The 21,948-nt window shown below is 32.6% G+C and overlaps 1 protein-coding gene across 1 annotated transcript; it reads right to left on the bottom strand.

The window, feature by feature from the left end:
* Positions 1 to 10,061: 10,061 nt before the first annotated feature.
* LOC122582069 (ethylene-responsive transcription factor TINY-like) lies at positions 10,062 to 10,948 on the bottom strand. The gene has a single exon (XM_043754419.1). The coding sequence runs from the start codon at positions 10,818 to 10,820 to the stop codon at positions 10,149 to 10,151; it is 672 nt and encodes a 223-aa protein (XP_043610354.1). The 5' UTR covers positions 10,821 to 10,948; the 3' UTR covers positions 10,062 to 10,148.
* Between the last annotated feature and the right edge of the window lie 11,000 nt (positions 10,949 to 21,948).

Genomic DNA, 21,948 nt, shown 5'->3' with positions numbered 1-21,948 from the left:
AAATTAAAAGTCATAAATTTATATTCAACGTTAAAAGTTAAAGATCTAAAATGAAAAGTAAATTAAAATTGAAAACTAATTAAACTAAATATTAACTTTTTACGATTATCTTTAGAGACAAGGGTATAATTGGCACTTTCAATCGGCACATTTGATCAACACAATTTGACAAATCGTTCTCTTACAACATCTTAATTAGCAATTTTTGGCAAAGACATATTTGTCAAGCCTCCATTTGGCCGATTAAAATGAATGTTGGTGCAATATTCAAAACCTATAAAAAAATTGTGAGACCCGCCAACAAAAGAAAACATGTGGCAGCATCGACACTAATGGTTTTCCTTTCGCACTACCCACTCATATTTGACAATAAACGGTAGATTTTGGCAAGAAATTGGGAGGACACGTGACACAATCCAATTGGCTTAAAAGTTATCCGAAACTTACCAAAGTGCTAAATAGTGTCCTTACACCCTTGCGTCTTACGATCTTACAAAAAAAAATTAACCTTATGTTGAAAAGTTCAAGATAAATCACATATGAAATTACTCAATTATCCTTAGTAAACCAATTTACACAATTATCCTTAGTAAACCAATTTACACCATCAATCTCTTATGTTCTAAAATATCCATATAGTACCACGTATACATCATTTGTAACATTAATATGCAACACTCAACAACGTTACCACCACTAATAATCGTCGCCAGGAAATGGTTTGGAATCGGCTGCAGCTTCCCTGAGTAGAGAAATTTATTTTCTATTTACGAATTTTATTAAGTAGTAAATGACTTGTAGAAACAACAAAGTAACTATCTGGGAGGCTAGCTAGGAGCTAGATGGGAGGGTTGAGTGGGCGACTGGGCGTAACCCAGCACCGGCGTTAATCAAATTTACTTTTATCCCCTCACTATGATTCCTTACTAGTTACTTTCGTTGCTTCCTCTTCTTATTCTGTAATTTCTAGTGGGGAATCCTTATTATGTCTACCACATATGATTCAAATTCTCATTTGCTTGCATCATATTGTGAGAAAATCAAAAATGTGATGATTGAAAATCATGAAAGTGCTTAGTTCTTTGTTGGAATGAAACGTCATACTAATGTTAATGAATGCACTTTTAATTATGAGAATTTTTTATTAAGTATTATGGAGTAAGCATTTGAGATTTTGAGTAGAGGGATTGATTGTTGCAATGCAAGTTGTCAATTAAGTGGACAACTAGTTATTTAAGTTCAAAGTCTACGATGATTCTATCGTACTTTTTGTTATTTTTTATTTTGATTTGTAACATACTAACACCTCAAATTTCAATTAATTGTTTAATATTAATTATGTTAATGATTAAAATAAATATATCAAACTAGATTTTGATCCCGTGACTTTGCCTTATGTGTAAACCCCGGCTCATAATTATACGAGACCCAAAGATAAAATTAAAAGAAATCGAACAAATGTAAATTTGTAATAACTAGGGAAAGTGTCTGCGCGTTGTGACAGTGAGATGGTGGGGGTGATAGGTCATAGGAAGTAATAAGTCATAGAGTGTGATAGCAGAATGTTTTAGCCGAACCGGTTCCGCCCTTGGATTTAAAAATTCGTCGAAAGTATATATCGAATGACATCTCTAATGAAAGAGCATGAAATTTTAAGTATACCCATACAATTTTATAATTTATAAATATACGGGTTTTGAGATAAAAGATTTTTGAATGAATTAGAGAATAAAATAATTTACGGAGAAGGGAGAAATAAATGAGTGGTTGAAATTTTTGAGGAGAGAGAAAAAAATGAGTGTTGACATTTAAGGGTATTATAGGTATATTAGGTAGAGATGTTTAAGTTAGTGAATAAAGAATATGGGTAATTTAGGTAATTCAAATCCTTAATTAAGAATTTGAAAAAAGACAAAATGCTTTATAAGATAGTATAGATAGTCAAATAGGAAATACACATATATAACTGAGAAAAAGTAGAAAGTATCGAAATTTACATGTAATTATCGCTTTACACGGATAGTATTTCTATGCCAATGAGATTGTTGGCTTATTGGTAAAGTCTTTAATCTTGAGCATATATATTTAGGTACAAGTCTCACTTTTTATATTTATGATGAAGGTGTATAAGGTGGGTTTTTTTTTTTTTAAGATTTTTGAGTTTCATAGTTTAAGAGTAAGAGTAATATGTGTTAAAAATAAAAAATCCTAGTAAACTTTGATTGAGAGTTGAGAAAATTGACTCGCTTGTGATTCGAGCGTAGCTGTTTGACTTCCTTTTTTTTGAGTGATTTACTTAGAAAAATTCTATATATATGCTTTATGTCTATTCATGTGTTGGTTGATCCCCACATATACAAGCAAGCAATTGAATTGAAGGAGATTATTATGGAAAACGCTAGAAGTGGCAGACAAAATCGGTGTTCCCCTAACAGAGAAAACCAATTGATGTATGGGGTTTGTCCTCTAATACAATTGCTTAGCTTTATTTTTTATACACTGCACAGTAGTTTTATTTTTTATACACCGCTATAATTGGTTAAACACATAAAATTATATTGATGCAAGTCATCGAATTGCTCGTAGCTCTACCAGAACACTACTTGTAGATAGATGGATATGTTTAAGTTAGGCTTCAACACACATTAATATGGATTTCAAACTAACATTTTTGTAAAGTTGGCTGATTTCTTGTGATATAGAAATAAGTTCATAGAATGATCGGATCAGGTTTTAGTAGTTACATGTAAAAGAAACGCGAAAGTAAAAATTCACTTAGTTTAACATTAACCGTTCATAGAATAATTTAATTATAAGTTTTATAAAATGAGTTATTGTCCTTCAATGAACCTTTTATACCTATGAAACAAGTAAATTACGGAGTACTACATTTTTGATATTTTAAGGAAGTATAACTTTTTTTTGTGATAACGCTTGTTTCATATAATAATAAATTTATTAGTATAGGTCAGTGTAACACTTAAATTTGAAAAGTATTGTCAAACCATTTGTACTTCGATTAAAAGTATGTTCGTGGTGTCAAGGGTAACAATCAAGTTTGACAAGTTACACTTAAAAGTTCACCATGGAAACGGAAAAAAAAAATTAAGAACTAAACTGTAAACCTGACAAGGGGTTCTCATAGTAAAGAGTAAAAACAAACATACAGTCATACGAGTATTTGAAATGGTTAGAAAACATAAAGTTAAAAGTGAACGATTGTAGTAATGTAAGGTTAAAAGTAAAAACTAAATTAATTTAAGGGAATAGGTTAAATAACCATGCAGTACCTATCTTAAGTAAAAAATGGGGGAGGTTATGTAAAATTCAGGGGAGGGGGGTATGTAAAATTCAGGGGCTATGTATATTTATCAAATTCAAAGGTTTAATTTGTAACTTTTTTTAAAGTGGTAGTACCTAAGCTTAGGTAAAGTCTGCAGTACGAATCATTTTCCCTTAATTTAAAGGTAAAAGAAATAATTAGCAACTAATCTAAAGTTAGATGTGAAAATTAGTTTGGTGGTACACTGGTATCATTATTTGTACCAACATGTTTACTGTTCCCTCGGCGGCTGGCCCTGCTTCTCAGATTTGATAGTAAGGGGCTAATGTTCAAAAAAGAAAAAGAGTTGATTGCAAAATTGGTCCCTATGGTTTGTACACTTTAGTAAAGGGGGTCCCTTTTCAATAATCATTGCAATGGGGGTTCATATTTTGAAATTTTTTTGCAAAATTGGTCCAATTTTGACAGATCCGTTAAAGGGGGACGTCAAGTGTGCACGTGTGCCGCACGTGTGGGGTATTTATGTACTTTATACCCCACAGGGACCCTCATTGTTAAAATGGAAAAACCACAGAGACCAATCTTGCCACTTTTTTTTAACTTCATCACTAAATAATATCTTTTAACTTTTCACAAAAAAAAAAAAAAAAAAAAAAAAATAATCTTATTAAATAATTAACTTAAATATAATTTTTAACACTTTTAAACTTTTCATGTTTATTTGTTGTTAAAAATCTAAAAACATATTAACACTAAAAATTAAAGGGTATTATTTAGTGATGGATTTTTAAAAATTGAAAGTTTATAAAACTTTTTAAAAAGTTAAAAGGTATTATTTAGTGATGGATTTTTAAAAAATTAAAAGTTTATAAAACTTTTTAAAAAGTTAAAAGGTATTATTTAGTGATAGATTTTTAAAAAATGTAAGCTTATAAAACTTTTTAAAAAGTTAAAACGTATTATTTAGTGATGGATTTATAAAAATTGTAAGTTTATAAAAATTTTTAAAAAGTTAAAACATATTATTTAGTGATGGATTTTTAAAAATTATAAGTTTATAAAACTTTTTATACAACTATTTATATAATTAATAATTAACTTAACTCAAAAGATTGTAACATACAATTAGTAACTCTGTTCAAATAATATAAATGTCATATTTAGTATTTTAATTATCTATTCTCGTATCAAATACAGAGGAAGTTAACAACATTTTTTCGAATAAAAAATATACTACTAAATAAATGCAAATAAAAAACTTATAAATTTTAATTTACAAATATAAGAAAAAACAAACTAGTAATTTGATATTTGCCTTAAAAAACAAAATCTTTGATATATTATTAGAAAGTAAATATGCGTTATTATGTGAACTGGAGTTTAATCATAAATTGAAGTATTTATAAGTTTAGAATTTTTACTGGTAATATGTTTTTAGTTTTTTAAACAATAAATAATCATGAAAAGTTAAAAAGTGTTAAAAATTATATTTAATTATTTAATAAGATTTTTGCTTTTATGAAAAAATTAAAAGGTATTATTTAGTAATGGATTTTAAAAAAAATTGCAAGATTGGTCCCTGTGGTTTTTTCATTTTAGCAATGGGGTCCTTGTGGGGTGTAAAGTACATAAATACCCCCACACGTGCACACTTAATTGACGGCCCCCTTTAATGGATCCGTCAAAATTGGACCAATTTTGCAAATAATTCTCAAAATAGGGACCCCATTGCAACAATTCTCGAAAAGGGACCCCCCTTGCTAAAGTGTACAAACCACAGGGACCAATCTTGCAATTAACTCAAAAAAAAAAAAAAAAAGATGTTAAGGGGCTAGATACAAATGGACTTACTGCACATGGGCCAATAAATATTAGGCAGAAAAGGTGATCGTATAGACGTATACAACCTTTTGGATACAACGAAGAAATTTTTTTGGAGCTGATGGATGGATCATATAGATGATACTGTAACAATAAGTGGTATGAATCTAGGAATTTATAGACATGTAAAACAAAATTCTGGTCTACTCTCGAAAAGCTAGAAATTAAATTTCGAGTATGTGTGTAAACGAGACAAACTACTTGAGTCAAGCTTAAACAAGCTCAAGCGTACTTCGAGTATAAGATGGAAATCTTTTAACAATCGAGCTCGAGTTTTGAGCACTAGACACAATTAAACCGGTGAGCTTAAACCAACTTAAAAAAGTCCCTTATTAAATAAGCTAGCTCAAGCCTAGTAAAATGATTCTTATATAGTTTCATAATGTTGGAATTCCAGAAATAAAATTTTTTATACACAATTATAAACGAATTTATGTAACGGATAGTGATATACAAAATTATTGCAATAGAAAAAGTATTTTATGAACGAGTCGAAGTGTCGAACCTTAAAAAATACTCATGAGTTTGAGCTCAAGTTTAAATGATATCGGGCTTAGCTCTGCTTATTCACAGCTCTAATTGGCCCCAAAGTCAATCATGAAAGTTGGGCCCAAAAGCAATCAATCTTGGTCTAAATTTTATTGTGTTCTAAGTTTTACACGACTAATTTTTCCCGTTTTAATAAAATTTGAGTGATTAATTACATGCATAATTGCATATATACTTCTTGTAGTTTATCAAAACCATAAAGACAACCCCTCTTTTAAAATTCATGGCATTATAAAATTTTTTTTTTTTTTTGAAAGGTGAATTTCGCTTGAGAACTTTGTGTCGCGATTCGACAGCGGGAGGTCTAACATACGTTGTCTTAAATCGGGTCTGCGTTAGAGAGCCCCCTCTAAGTAGAAATGCCTATTTCAAATACCCGATGGGGAAAAACCCCCTACTAATCCGTCCGAAGGCATGACGATCAATAGGGTTAAACCCTGTCTCCTCAGACTTGAACCTAGATATACCCAAGCCAAATCTTCATAGAAAGACTTCCTATGTACTTTTCAAGTCTTGAACCCCAAACCTCCTGCTTCTAAGGCAGGTGCTCAACTACTTAAGCTAACTAGGAAGTACGCATCAATTTTTTTTTACAAAAACAGTTGGTAAAATGTTATTGTTCATAGAGAAAAATTAGATAAAGTTATCGTTTTTTTCTATTGAAAATTTAGCCACTAATTAATCATGCGCTATAAAAATATTTATTTGTAAGGCATATTTATACACTTTCACAAATTAGTGAACTACATTATGTTCCCTATATTATGATTTAAAAATTTCATATGAATCAAAGTACACAAGCAAAGCTGTCAATCTGTCATTGTGGGCTTCAAAAGATTTACAGTCCCATAATGTGTAGGACTCTTGTAAAGTTGTAAGAAAGTGTTGAAAGTAAGTTCCCTTTTATGATGATTTCCTAGAAGAAAAAGTTTACATTGATTCTTGCAATTATTTGGGTTTGGACCATAGGACAACACTCTTCCTTGTCTTGGATTTATATAGGCAATTTCTTCAAACAAGAAAGACATCAAAAAGTGTTATTTGTCCGTTCATTTACTCCGCTAATTACACTTCAATATAGGAAAAATCTATATCCGATTATGCTTTCACAATAAATAAATCATCATTAGTATGCTAGTGATTCTAAAATGAAACTCTCATGTTGATTTACATAATAATCAAATCTTGTTTCAGCAAAAATGAGTTGATCGATGGTCTGTTTTCCTATCAACAAAAATGAAGACTTGAATTGGATACACTACTTTACGTGTATAGCCATGAAACCTACATTGTTGTGCAGCTTAATTTCACAAGAAACTCATAAGAATGTTCGGTATGAAGTTATATAATAATAATTAGACTTAGTAAACTTATGTATATGTATATGATAATAATTAACTTGATTCTATAAAAAGTAGAATTGTATATTGAGAGCAACGCAGGACATGGAACTCCATTCCTTATGCCATTTTCCACATTACAAGCCTATCGTGCCCACACTCTTTTACTTCAATTAGGTGAAACGGTGTATAGTTAATACTCCAAGCTAGCACGCATTCTCATCAAGTATTCAAGCCTTGTTTTTCTAGATCAATCTAATTGTACGAAATTATATTGTACGTTGTGATTGGAATTGGTTTCTTTTAAATATGAGAGTATATACTATTTTTTGTAGTAGTAACGAAAAGTGTAAATAAAATGTAAGTTGAATATACAAATAATTTCAATTCTTTTATTAATATACTAACATTTTTTTTAAAGGCCAACTGAATTTTTATTAATATACTAACATAATTCCGAAACAATTCATACAATAATTGTTGTTGCTGCCGCAAACATCTACAGATAAAGTCAAAAAACAAAATCTAAAACATGGCCATAAACAACTTACGACCCTCCTTTCACGTGCACCCCTTTCGTATCTTACAAAAGCATCGCGACATTTCTAAAGGGAACTTTCTCAATAGATTTTCTTTGTTACGTTTTTTCAAATTATTTATAAAATATTTAATGATGCTGCTTTTTGTGCGGTTATTGATACCAAAACATAAGAATGTTGGATAATTGAATTGAATTATGCTAACAAATACATGTAGTGTATATGGCGGGGTTGGCTCGGGTAGGTCGAGTACACCGGTGCCTCCCTTTCGGGTAGGGAATTGGGCATATTAACCATGAAGAGAGATCGAGACAAGCGTGATAATGTAAAAAACATGACCATTCGGCTTTTTTATTTTTATTTAATTTTATTTTTTCATTTTTACACGCTTTTTTCATCTTTATATACACTATGTACAACTTTACATGTTAAAATTACAAATCAATTTTAATACAAAGTTTAATTTAAATATATAGTTGATGGGGTGAAGCCTACAAGTACCCCTAATTTGGATAGAATTAAGTAGATTTGACATGAATTTTTTGTATTTAATAGTGGTGACAAGAAAATTTTGATAAATTTGGGTTTTAGCTCACCCCTTCCTCCCCCCTTTTAGTCCTTTTTGTCAACTGTAAATCGCCTAGCATTCATTAATGCGCAATGATAGTTATGCTTCGTAATTTGTATCACAACATAGCCATGAGCCCATGGGTTGTATGATAAAAGACTAGGGGGGGAAAATGACACTAGAACAATACCGAGTTTGGGTGTCAATATTCACGGGTACAATTATGGTTTCCGTATAAATAATTTGACAGTGACATATGCCTTGTTTGGTGGGAAAAGTTTGATATTTATGGAGTTTGTCTCATGTCCACAATTACAAAATTACAATTGATTTTATTAAACACCTGGTATCCCGACCATAATTTTGGTAACCCGACCAGATTATTAATGATAGGAGGCCCGTTTTTTACTCTCTTATATATATACCATTATAGACATGGGGATACAAAAGGTGTTTTATATATATAATGGTATTATATATATACCATTATAGACATGGGGGCTCACACTTTTTGGTTGGGATACCAAAAAGTGTGGTTGGGATACAAGAGGTGTTTTATTATGTTTTGTCACAACTCACAACCGTTACCAGCAAATTTTTTTTTTTCCCTCACTTTGTAAACGTAGGCGAATTTAACCGAACATTAAATTTTGTTTGATAGCTTGTACCGAGGTTTGCCGCCCGTGACAGGTTCCTAACCAATCCCTAGTTATCACAATATCCACTTGGGGAAGATTGAACACGTGTTTTCATTGGTCCTTTTTGTGATTGTTAGCCCTTGCCAGCCATTCTTTCTTCAGATTAATCCAAAAGAAAAGCTCAATTTCAGTTAATTTTTGTTTAGTGCCAATATCAAATAACTTTTGGGTAAGAATCAAGAAAGTACAAAAAAAAAAAATGCTACCGTCCTTGACCATTAACTCATTGATTAAAAAGACATTCCTCTATTCAAGAGGTTTTGGGTTCAAGGCTTGAGTTGAGTTAGACATATATAAGGACTTAGTTTGGGTATACTTAGGTTCAAGTCTCGATTGACAGGGTTCGCCCATGTTAATCGGCATGTCTTTGGCCGGATTAGTAAGGAGTTTCCTTCCATCGCGTATTTTAAACAGGCATTTCTACTTCGACGGAGCTCTACTGCGGACCCGGTTAAGACAACGTATACTAAAGCTCCCGCTGTCGAATCACAACATAAAATTTCAAGCAAAATTCACATTTAAGAAAAAAAAAAAAAAACTGCTACCGTTTTGTTAAAACCAAAATAAATAAAATTTTAGGAAAATGAACATCATCCATGAAACTAAAGATGAGAGTTATGACGTCCCCCCCCCCCCCCCCCCCCCCCCCCCCCCCCAAAAAAAACCCTCTACACCTGAAGTTAGATTATCAGAAATTACTTACCATCTCTATCATCATTTTGATTAAGATAACGATCGATACACTTACATATTTGATTTTATTTAATAATACCCCAATTATAGCTTGTACAATCTGAATTAAAAATTATATATATAAAGTGGTATAGTATATATATCTAAATCTAAATCTAAATTTAAAATGTACAGTAATAAATATATAACCTTCTTTTTATTTATATAGCATGAAAAATGATTCCTAAAAAAGAAATCGTACTTACCAGAAATTTAAAGGGTGTAATATTTATATTTATATCCATATTTTTTATTCATTACGAGTATATAATTTAACGAATACATTGTATAGATGTTTTCTAAATAATTGTAAATGGAACCCTTTACTGCCGTCTTACAAATAATTGTATAGGTCGAAAATAATAGCACGGCCATATGTTGTTTTTTCAGAGAACGCACGAATATGGCATCTCCGGTCATTTTATTTCTTTTGTGCATCATATCAACAAGGTAATTAACACAAGACATATATAAATATATATTTTTTAGATGGATTTTTTTATAGTGAAGAACGAAAAGGTTTTAAAAGAATAAAATGAAGACACACAAGAAAACATACTAATAATTCCACAATAAAGATTCGATGTCACAAGAAATCACATTCTTCTGATCAGAAACATGCCCACCGTCGACATCTCCGCCGTTATTTATCCATTGTGGTGGATATAACCACCCATCCACCACCGAGTCAATGTACACAAACTCATTGTTAGGCTCCTCCGAGTCCAAGCCCGGACCAAGAATTGGAAGCTTAGTTATCTCACTTAGTTCTTCTGAAGATACTGTAGATGGTGTCATAGGAAAATCAAATTTTTCCATGGCAGCAGCTTTTGCTGCAGCTGCCTGTACGTCCCTTGGGGACGAGGAGACTGGTCGGGGTAATGACCCCACCAGATCAGGAAAATTAAAAATAGCCGAATTACCCTTAATGCTAAGCGCCGCAACATCATGTGCTCGTGCAGCCATTTCAGGGTTTCGGTATGTCCCCAGCCATATTCTGGATTTCTTCCTTGGTTCACGTATTTCAGACACCCATTTCCCCCAATTACGCATACGAACACCTCGGTAGACGGGGTGTCTGGTGCTTGTATCTCGGTTTCTTTTCATGTTTCTTGATTTAGATTTTTGAGGTTTGGAAAGTGGTTGAGTTAAACTAGGTGAACAAGGTGGTGAAGTGAAAGAATTTGAGCTACGATCATCAGGTTCATAAGTGGGATTATCTTCACTCATTCCAACTACACAAACAACTAATATGAATCAATCTCAATATGTGCATATATTGTTTGAAAGCAAATGGTGAAATGGAGTTAGTTTTGAAGATGAAATAGTGAGTTTAGAATTATTGTCACATTTCTGAATGAATGATATAGTTGTAATAAACTTATAGTAAGAGAGAAAGAATCATAAAGAGAGACAAGACAAGGTTTCCATACAAATGGGGTCCTTTTCATCAAGTACCACAAAAACTTTAGAGGAAAAAAAAAATCGTGTATATATAATATATGGTCTACCGATCGTAAACCATTTCAGAGCGGGTTCGTCACTTCCTTACTTAGTTGTATTAGCTTAACGTCATTTCAACTTTTCTAAATTGACACACCAATTGTCACACCGCTATTGACAGGGTCACTGATGGGACAACTTTATTTTGAAAAACTTAAATTAGATTAAGGATATTATAAGGTTGCGGGGATCGAATATTATACATATTTAACTCTATTATCAATTTTATTTATTTGTTTACCAAACTATCAGGATATATGACAACTTTAAAACAAAATTTGGTACGAACAATTGAAGATGGTCGTCTAACAAGTAACAATGAAAGAAATATGTTAACATAAATTGAACTAGGCTGTGCGACACTACTTTAACATATATAACCTATATTCTCTAATAAATATATTTCAATAAAATTTCTTAGGAAGTGTTATCCAACCAAATCAACACCATTTTAATGAGTGATCTGTGATCAGTGACGGTCCTGAGAAATCAAGTGCCCAGTTCGAACCGAGAAAAAAAGTGCCCCCAACTCTAAGGAATCCAACTATATAAGTAAAAAAAATTTATATAATTGAGACGTTATAACATTAACAAAATGATAGACATTATAATATTATACTTTTACATATATTGCTTATTTGTTTTACTCTAATAGTTGTTTTATTTTACCTAAAACCTTTACATATATAATATAATATATAAAAAATTTAAAATTTTTGTGCCCTTTCAAAATTGTGCCCCGGACAGATGTCTTGCTTGCACCCCTCTGGGCCTCCCATGTCTGGGACATTACACTTGATAATATACTATCCTCGTAGTTTTTAATGGCAAAATCTTCGATTAGAAACATCCCAATATTGTACAAGAGGGTGTACGTAGTGGAAGGGGAATTAATAGTTACTTGAGTAATGGGTCGTCACTATAGACCTATAGTACATAGCTACAAACTTGAGCTTTGTGTGTAGTGATATCTAACTTTTAGCCATCCAAGTATATGGGTCTGATTTTTACTCGGGTCCCAGCCCAGCCCATTTCTTAGGTGCAACACTAATTAACATATGATAATGTTATACCTATGGGTTTGAACCTATACCTATACCTATATAAATATAGTCAATTAGTCATCATCACCTCACTTACTTGAATCTTCCTCAATTATCAAATTTTTTAGGTGTACGATACATGCATTTAAGATAGTGAGAGACCCCCCTACAACGTAATTAAAAATTGGCTTCCCATCACCAAAATTACAAGGGCCCGTTGCCCCATAAGCCTTTAGGATAAACGGGGCGGGACATGTCTCCCCCACTTTTCGCCTAAATCTCGCCCAGAACACCACCCCTGCTTGCTGATTGCACCCCTTTCCCCTTGAGGCGGAATTTTTTTTTTCGCCCAAAACCTTCACCCCCACCCCCTTCAACTCCCCCTTCTCCCCCCTTTACACCATTCCCCCCTTTTCTTATCAAAATATTCTTGCCACATGGTGAATATCCCTCCCCCCCTCTCCATCTTCCCCCACTCCTTTTAGCCTTAGGTTTTTTTTTTTTTTTTTGAAAGGCGATAATGTATATATATATAACTACTAGCAAAATCACTAGTAGTCCAAGAATACAAATTTACAATACATGTACAATATAGACACCCAAAAAGTCCAGATCAGAACTGTGAGAACACAAAAAGAGATGAAAAAAACCTGGAAGACAGCCCAGGAAAAAATCCCCGAGACTAGGGGTCGAATCACAGGTTTTCACCCTAGCTCGTTTTTGATAATATTCCGAATTGATCAGGACCAAAAAGAAACATCATAGCACCCAAACAAAACCCATATTATATACATATTTACAGGTAAGATATAATTGTTCGGACGTATCAACATCAGCATTCCAACAGTACATTAGCATTTAAGTATGCATTACGCTCCTTTGTTTATACAATTTAATGAAAATATTCAAACATCTCCTAACAAAACGAAATTAAATATACATTGATTTAAGAAGTTGTTTAAAACTCTGTATTTCAAGATTACAATAGCATTCAAATAATTTTGTGTAGTACTCAAGGTTGTGATGTGTATATGGACACGCGAATGCCTTTAAATTATCTCAAAAAAAGGTGTAGATTGACAAGGGCATTCTATATGTCATATGCGTATCTTTTGTCATCAGCCATTGTCTAGCCTACAAGAATTAGCTTTCAGACAACCCAACACACCAACGCAAACAACCCCTAACATGCGATGGAGGAAGGAACGGACAAATAAAAAATTTCACTTTGAATATCAGACCTCAACATCTTGCTGGGCTTGATCGAGCCCAAGACCACGTCTCTCCGGCCAATGGGTCCCATATGGTTTCTACAAAGGCCAGCCTGTAGCAACTAAGTGGTTTAAACAAATTCAAAAAGTAGTAAGTTGATCCGTGGCCATATATACATTTATTGTGAAGAAATTAATTGAACTATTCATTGATGGTGGGAAAACTCCTGTAACCCTGTAAGGTTTTTGTAAAAGGGCAGAGGTAACGAGTGACAAATTCAACAGTGAAACTTACATGGTTGCTCGATCAACCAATAGTTTACAAAACAAATTACTTGTCAAAGCGGGTATGTCTTGTTAATATCATATGTACACACAAGTATATACATCAATTGGTTATGGTAACATAACTACATAAGTTAATATGAGAGTTGAACCCATTGAACGTATATTGGGCTTGATGTGTAAATGGTCTTAATAAGTGGTATATATTAAAGCCAGATTGGGCTAATTGGTAATGTAGATGGTTTAAGCTCCGGATCTACGGTATTAGTTGATCCAGGTATGCCTTGTATTGAAAAAAAAAAGGCGATAAAACGGGTGTGTACGTTCTGATGAAAATTATCGACGGTATGAAAAAAGTAGCATCATGGAATCTAGCTGAACAGGAGGAGACCCAATTACAAAATTTGGTTTGAGGATAAGATTGTTGAAATGTTGAATATAATTAAGGCTCATATCTTAAGCTAATGTGTCACTCCTTTTTATCACCATCTCCTTTTACATTGAACCTCCATTGGGCATTGGGTTGTAAATCAAATTTTATATTTCTCACTAAAATTTTTTTCTAAGTCTTCGGAAGTATCAACTTCAATTCCATGGAAAATGACTAGTGAAAAGCTTGCTATGTACGAGTTCGTACATACAACCATATCTATTAACAATCCTTTGTACTATATAATTTGTCCTTGTTACTTCGTTGCTCTAAAAAGTAATCATAATTGTTACAAAAGGTTAGTTACACTTACATAGATACAATCAATAGACATATCATCTCAGAGCTATTTATTATGGAAGATGCATGATTGGTACCTGTGTTAAATGACTCCATACGTTACGGGGAAGTGTTTTTAACATGGTGAATTAATATTGATCATATTAGAAAACGAAATACCCTGTATGAGCCAAGAGATCTTGAGGCCCAAAGTTATTTATTATCATGAGAGGAGAGACGGAGGCCCCTACAATTGGATAAATTGAAAGATTCAACGAACGTTGCTTTTACATGATGGTGGTGGCCGGTTTACTATAACTATACGTCTATACCAACTAAACACGTGGCAACCGATAACCCTTGGTATAAGTGGTTGAGACGTTGAGTTGAGATACCTATAATAAACTTAATAATACGGTAGATCATGGGGTTTTTCTCACTTATGATGGGTTTCATTCGGCGAGAAGTGAGGATGATCGGAGTGGTAAAAAACACAATATAAAGAAAACCCATAGTTTAATTTGGCATGTCAATTTTGAGGGATTATCATTAAATGTGTATTTATGTTCGTCTTTATCGGTTGATTTGTGACATATATGGAAAGAGACGTTATTAGATGATTAGAGTGTTGAACATCAATTATTGTCTTTCGCGGAAGGTACGCCTATATGTTTCACGGCAAAAGTGTCGCACATTCATTTACTACAAGTTGTTCCGGTAATTACACATCTACCAATTCAACATAAATGGGGAGTGATATTTGTACCACCACTATCAATTAGTGTATCACATTCATGCATTACTAATTAGTGTATCACATTCATGCATTACTAACTTGTGCAGTCAGGTATAATACATGTATATTGTGTTACATTAATCAAAAGTATACTCTAACATAAATATATACCTAGTGTATGACCCATATGCTCTTATACTATATTGACCAGAAAAAATAAAGTATCATACTTCATGTATTATATGAGCTATCTAGGACTAATCTGTCCAAAAATAAAGACCACCACTGTTAATAATTTAGTTAACAGTCCATCCAAATATGTTAATATTCAGTCAAAAAAGGGATCAGGCTTGTTAACACCCTTAATAGACCGTCTGAAAGAGACCCATCAAGCAAAATCATACAGTCCGTATACACTACTAGCATATGAGGTATTCCTATAGCAGAATCCTATCTACTAGAGGCTTTCTTTAAAAAGGGAGTACGTTTTTAACCTTTTATTGAACACTAAGACTAAGCAAAGTGAGCACACAAGCACCCAAGTCACCTGTTTTTCACCCGTGAATCACCAGCTACTTCCCCTTTAGGAGACTTTGGGGATGGGCCTTCGTTTTTAGTCGCCGACTAACTCCGTTTGTTTCTACCTATTTCAAAAATCGATGAAGCCATTAGTGTGGGATGGTTATGATGACGACGACTTGAGGCAACTTAAGAATTGCTTCACTCCATAAGTTTTAGGGGCTTCTTGGATAGTAATATGACGGCACGTCACGTAACGGAAGTTACTTCTAGTAAATGTTTGTTCCATCTGATGCTAGAATTGGTTAATGAGATTTAAACACTTTTTAATGTATTTATATGTCATTAGGATTTAGAATGTGTAGTTTATTTTGTTTGTAAATAGTAATGGTACATTTTTACTACCAACGGGTTGTTATAAGCTATTTTCAAATCATCTGGATTACAGTCTAGTGATTACATGTCCCCTTAAAAAACGGCTTGATGAGTTAACCACTCAAGTTTGAATATCTGCATAAACATATTCAGCCAAACCAAGTTCTCTGGAATTTAACCGCCAGGTAGCGTAGCAAGGTCACTAGGCTGAAATGCAAAATTCTAATTACGGGACTAAAGGATTTCCAGACGATTACCCCTTTTTCAATTAGTTGCTATTTTGGACAAATATCTATACTCCTTATTAAAAAGAATAGACCCCCTGTTGAAAGTTACAGGGGGAAAATGTCAAAATTGTCATCCGTTAAAACAATACCTCCTAAATACGATACAACCACACTCTAAATGAAACAAAAACACCATTAGTCCATCAACCTTTAAAATAACTATACTAACCATTATATTAATTAGATTTACATAATAGTCCACACTACTCGTCGTCACCACCGCCGCCCGTCACCATCGCATTATGGCCACCGCCGTCGCATTTGCGCGGGTACTATGCTAGTGTTATTAATATGTATATATATAGAGAGAGAGAGATAATTTTTTAAAATAAGTTTACAATTAATTGTTGATTTTTGAGGGATAAAAAGAGAATTCCGCATATCAAAATTTTATATAAATCAATTAATCTGAACAATTTTTATAAGAGTATATAAATAATGGGTTTAATATTTGTACTGCAGATATACCCATCATCGGTAATGTCTTCAAATGTACTTATCATGGGTATTGTCTCTCTCACATGGGGAAGATTTATTTGGTGCATCTTGTAAAATTCAGGGGGTCGAGGATATAAATTTATATTGAAAATCTACAGTGCAGATGATTACCCCATAAATAATAGTTAAGTTTAAACATCTTTATAAGTATATCTATAATACCTAATAAAGCAAACTTATTTTGTTTCTTATTAAACTTTAAGCCTTTGATATGATTAAAATACCCTTATATAAAACTAAATATTTTCACACATATCTCATATTTCATTAGTTTCTTTTTTTCATTAACTATACTATCCTTTTACGTCATCTATCTTTACATTAATAACCACACCGTTAATGTCACCATCACCCGTCGTCACCGCCCTGCCGCTGCATTGCGCGGATACCCGACCATCTCGTTTAATTTTAAAACTTAAACTCGATCAGGACTTTTCTTTCTTCATTTTACTCTTAAATTTCACCTAATATTTTGGTTTTTCTTTTATCTTTTTGAAATATTCTAGAAATACAGTCCTGATTAGATTACAACGATTGGAAAAACTTACATCATTTTACACATTTAATTACTTGCTTTTACGCTTGTGGGGTAAGGGCATCCAAAGAGACTACCAAGACAAATTCACTCTCTAGCCAACTTTAGATATTCATTAGAATCGATTGAGGATTCGAGGTGTTTTTCCTATATTATTTTTTTAATGATTTTATTAACCGCGACTGCTAGCAAGTAATTTCACAAAAACACATATACAAGTACATGAAGAGATGTATACAATCGAGAAGGAATCTACATATTTAAACGTACACCATTCTGTCCAGGCTTTAACTGTGTAAGTATTAAAATGGATGAAAAAAACTTGAAAGAGATCTAGGAAAAAATCCCCGAAACTAAGGGCCAAGTCATTGGTGTGATACATAGTAAATGCCTAGCCTCTTTAGTTTTGTCATTAGCCTTCATATTGATTATGTTTTCTCTCATGTCGTTATGGTATTTATGGCAGATTGGCAGCATTGGTAGGGGCACCACCACTTCGTCAATAACATAACACAAGGAATTATATACCTATTCTTTAGGGAGTTTTTTCTTGCGGAAGAAATCATTTGCTAAGTTTATTCGGCAAATGATTATTCACACTTGTAGCGTTTTTTCTTTTTTAATGGCCAACAAATTCATTTATTAATCTAGCAGGAAACTAGATGATAAGAAACAAAGTTATTTTACAGTACATGAACACCAATAGCTAACATCAAAAGAAATTACAATGCCCAAGAGGCAACGTCAAAAGATCTCTAAGTTTCTCACGTTATTGATGGTAACTTGCCCCTGTTTTTAATCCAAAGAAAACTTAGAGTTTTTATTTCATCCACCATAGAAAGGATTGACATTGGTCTTTGGTTGAACTACTTCTCGTTCACTATCCGAGATTCCTGCACTTATAAAGTTGTAAGGTATTAAAAATAATAAATTAATGAACATGTTGCTTCGTGAATATATATCATGCATTTGTGACCGACCCATTTCATCTATTTTCTGTTTCAACTAAGTCGTCAAGTAAAAATCAAATACTTATGTGATTAAAATCTTATATCCGCCACTAATGAGTAAGTTTGCTTAGTTAATATATTGATTTAAACACACATTATTATATATGAGAATGATTTATTTGTTGATCAAGCGTTTATCCAAATCCACTCAGTTGAGATGCTTAAACTTTCTACTGTTTATATGCGTGATTATGTAAACAGGAGGATAAGTACGTTGACTATATAAGTTGTAGTCAAATAGAGTTCGATCACATGGTAATTTTGGATATCTTGGCGAGAGAGGATATTGGCTTGAAGGTCATGGGATCGAATCTTGTATTCCCCATTGACCTCGGGCATTTACCTATTTAGCGTAAAATGGAATCCCTTTGGGGGTACCAGCGGTGTAAGGTGTTGGAACCACGTTAGTGTGACCGTCACTGATCATGTATCATTCCTGATATGATAATTGACAATAACTGAAATCCCTATGTTTAGGTAAATATATGATGGACGTATTTACTCTTAGAGACGTAGTATAGGGTTTCCCATTAGGTGATTGTAACTAAGAGGACTAATGATACACACATTAAACACCAGAAGGGTTGAATGTGTAATTACTAAAGGGTGGTAAGTATAATTACTCTCATTATAAATAGAGGGTAATTAACCCTAAGTTAAGGTTAATCACACACACATAATCCCACACAAATTCGTGTGTCTCTCCTCTCTAAATTCGTGCATCATGTTTCAGCCGAATTTATCATCCCATTATTACTCAATCACCTTGTTATGGGAACCCGAAATCAATAGCAATTATGCTTTATGTTCTTACAGGTTCCACAGGACGATTGGGGATGTTTTATCACTCGGATCGAATCATGTTTATTCCAACATAAGGTGCCCTCGAACCCTAAGCATACTGCCCGTTAGGATGTCACTGCTCAGCTCGATAGAACGACCTTCCCGGCCGTTAAAAAAAAAATTGTCTTTGCCTACAAGAATTTATATATGTTCTTTTGTATTATAAGTTGGATTTTGCTAAACAAAGCTTTAATGACTTTCGTTAAGATGCATTAAATAGTTATACACTTAACATAAAATTCAGGAGGGGATTTTAATATAAAAACGTACATTTTATGCCGGTTAAGTGAAGAACTAATGATTTCATTTAGCATTTTCATTATAAGTTTTAATTCCAAGGTCCACATAATAAACATAATAAAAGGACGAAATCAATAAAAGTAAAAAACTATGATCAAAAGAACATTCCTTTTTAGACTTGTCTAACAAAGAATATTCGGTTGTTTTGGTCCATATTTACACTACTCGTATATATTTCTTAATTTCTATAATATTTGTATTGTTTTTATATGTAAAAACAATGTTTATTATTGGAGTTTTTAATTGCAACTAGTATATATGTATATCCCAAAATCTAATCAGTGTTTGAATATTGAAAGGATGGGGAGTAGCTTTTCTTCCCACTTATCACTAGTACAACTGATCTCTGTCTGATTGCTTTCTTTTCATTTGGCTTCACATTCTGATAATAACATTCTTATGATTTGTCAATTTTAAATCAAATAGTTGTTAAGGAATCTATGGTCATCCATCAAGCGACTATGACTCCCTCTCTTTATTTATGTTTAACTATTTCGTATTTGAAACATCAATTGCATTAGACAACTGGGAAAATTTCGTATGTATGCCATTGATTAGTGTGTTTCAAAATATCATGTAAATTTCTAAATAGTAAAAACGAATAAGATTGTTGCTATTCAGGTTAGAAAGACGAGTTTTTTTGTTTCACATCTAAACCTAGTTGTGTGGGAACTTTGTGTTCATTTTTACCATATGTATATCAGTACATGTATGTGGATCATGTGTGTAAATTAAAGTGAAAATAGTGAAGAGGTGTTGACGTGTTGCAAGGAGAAAATGAAGTTAGCTCAACTCTTAGATGCATCATTGGTTTTTCCTACAGGTCTTGGGTTTGACTCTTAAGAGTGATAAGTTTGTGGGTTTTTCTCTGAATCACCTGTAACGGCTTATGGTCTACATCTCGTAGTCTAGAGTACGTGTAGGGTTTCATCATTATACGGTGAGGTGTTCCCTGATGTCGTATACGGACTACTGTTAAAAAAAAAAAGAAAAAAATATGCTACGTTCATGAAACAACCCAAAGGCTAGTAAATTTTAGGTAGCTTTGTGACTGTTGATATGGTGCCCCTATCCTTATAGTGACTTGAGGGGAAGGATCTATCAATCTCAAGATCCATAATAAAGCCTACCATACATCCTAAAAACTATTTTAAATATTTACTGTATGCTACAATTGTGGTTGACCCATCTAGCAACCTTGAAAGTTAATGTTGAGTCATTATATAGAGAGCCATGATTTTAATGTTTATGTCGGAATAATAAAGTCGATTGGTCCGCTTATTTTGGAGTGCCCCCTACCCTTTGAATGTATGTCAATATGAGAAGTGAACCACGAGTACATGCCATCAGTAATACACTAATACCAAAAATAAGAATATATATAGGCGGTTGGTATTCCGACTACTTTTTTGGTAATTAAACCAGACTATTTACAGCGATTATCGCTGCAAATAGTGGTGTTTTGTTCATATCCAACTATTTGCAGCAATTACTGACAGGGGTCTCGTTATTTTTTGCCAGATTTGCCATTACAGACAAGGGGCCCGCACTATTTGCAGTAACTATCGCTGCAAATAGTAGGTGTAATCTAGATACCCAAAAAGGTTGGTTGGGATATCCCTTTATGTATATGGGCTACAAAAGAACTTTTTTAATTTTATATTACTCATAAATTATAGAAAAAGACGCATTAATTTATAATTTTTTTGTTTTTTATTACTATTAATTTATATTATTTAATTTTCATAAAAGATTAAATTACTTATACACGGTATATCTCCATTATTAATAATATAAGTATACATAAGTTAGCTTATTAGGGACCTAGCTCACAAACAACGTTAACTTTTTGAATAAAGTCAAAAAGAATCTTACCCGCACGTTGCAGCGGAGTTTGCAACGGAGTTTAAGTAAATCGTTGATAGGCTTTGACATATCGTATTCATGAGGTATCATATATATAATAGTATCTATAACTTAGTTATAGTCATTTAGCTAAAGATTCTTGTAATTATGGGGTTCTTAATATAACCATTTCTTATATCTTTATATATATATATATATATATATAAAGGGTTGTTACTGTAAAATAATTATTAAAGTAAAAAATAAATAAGACAAGATTTTGAACCTTAGATAATGGTTAAAATGATGCACGAAGATTCACGAAACAATTGATACATGATGATTCTCATGATGCACGGTGATTTTCAGTGAAAAGAAACCTATTGTTTTATTTGTTTTACTTTAATACCTGTTTTATTTTATCTAAAACTTATATATATATATACTAGGTTTTTACCCGCACGATGTGCGGCTGTTTAAAACGATCATTCAACAAAATTTTGACTAATATTGTGTATTTTGTAGATATATAAATAAAGATAAAAAACAATGTTTGAATTCTCGTTATCTATATTTGGTTCTAACGAAACTTTAAATGAATATTTAAAGATTTTTTATTTTTAAGATTGCATACATTTTGTATAGTTAAAATAAATATA

This window comes from Erigeron canadensis, chromosome 9 (assembly GCF_010389155.1).
Source record: "Erigeron canadensis isolate Cc75 chromosome 9, C_canadensis_v1, whole genome shotgun sequence".
Lineage (NCBI taxonomy): Eukaryota > Viridiplantae > Streptophyta > Magnoliopsida > Asterales > Asteraceae > Erigeron > Erigeron canadensis.
This window is presented reverse-complemented; position numbering and strand designations above follow the sequence as displayed.

Excerpts from the sequence above, each read along its gene's own strand:
- LOC122582069 (XM_043754419.1), bottom strand. The coding sequence starts at position 10,820 with ATGAGTGAAGATAATCCCACTTATGAACCTGATGATCGTAGCTCAAAT.